This window comes from Seriola lalandi, unplaced genomic scaffold (genome assembly GCF_002814215.2).
Source record: "Seriola lalandi dorsalis isolate HSWRI2012SDOR001 ecotype SW California unplaced genomic scaffold, Sedor1 jcf7180001971585, whole genome shotgun sequence".
NCBI lineage: Eukaryota > Metazoa > Chordata > Actinopteri > Carangiformes > Carangidae > Seriola > Seriola lalandi.
Window position 1 is genome coordinate 1 of NW_019442253.1, and position 496 is coordinate 496.

General features: G+C 47.6%; 1 protein-coding gene across 1 annotated transcript; it reads left to right on the plus strand.

Annotated features, from left to right (window-relative positions):
• Positions 1 to 4: 4 nt before the first annotated feature.
• On the plus strand, positions 5 to 493 carry LOC147820303 (protein NLRC3-like; the record flags this gene model as incomplete). The annotated part of the gene is made up of 1 exon (XM_087172457.1): positions 5 to 493. A coding segment is annotated over one exon (489 nt), but the record flags the coding sequence as incomplete, so codon positions are not given.
• Between the last annotated feature and the right edge of the window lie 3 nt (positions 494 to 496).

Below are 496 nucleotides of genomic sequence, written 5' to 3' on the forward strand. Positions count from 1 at the left end.
GGCCTCGGTGAACTCAGGACTTTGTACTGAGATCTTCAGAAGAGAGAGTGTGATCTTCCAGAAAACAGTCTACTGCTTTGTTCATCTGAGCGTTCAGGAGTTTCTGGCTGCAGTCTACATGTTCCACTGTTACACCAACAGGAAGACAGAGGTCCTGGAGAACTTCCTGTGGAAACATGTTGATTTAACCCTGGATGTCTTCCTAAGGGCAGCCATGGAGAAATCCCTCCAAAGTAAAAACGGTCACCTGGACCTGTTTGTTCGCTTCCTTCATGGCCTCTCTCTGGAGTCCAACCAGAGACTCTTAGGAGGCCTGCTGGGTCAGAGAGAGAACAGTCCAGAAACCATCCAGAGAGCCATCAACAACCTGAAGAAGATGAACAGAGATGATATCTCTCCTGACAGAAGCATCAACATCTTCCACTGTCTGATGGAGATGAAGGATCACTCAGTTCATCAGGAGATCCAAGAGTTCCTGAAGTCAGAGAACAGATCA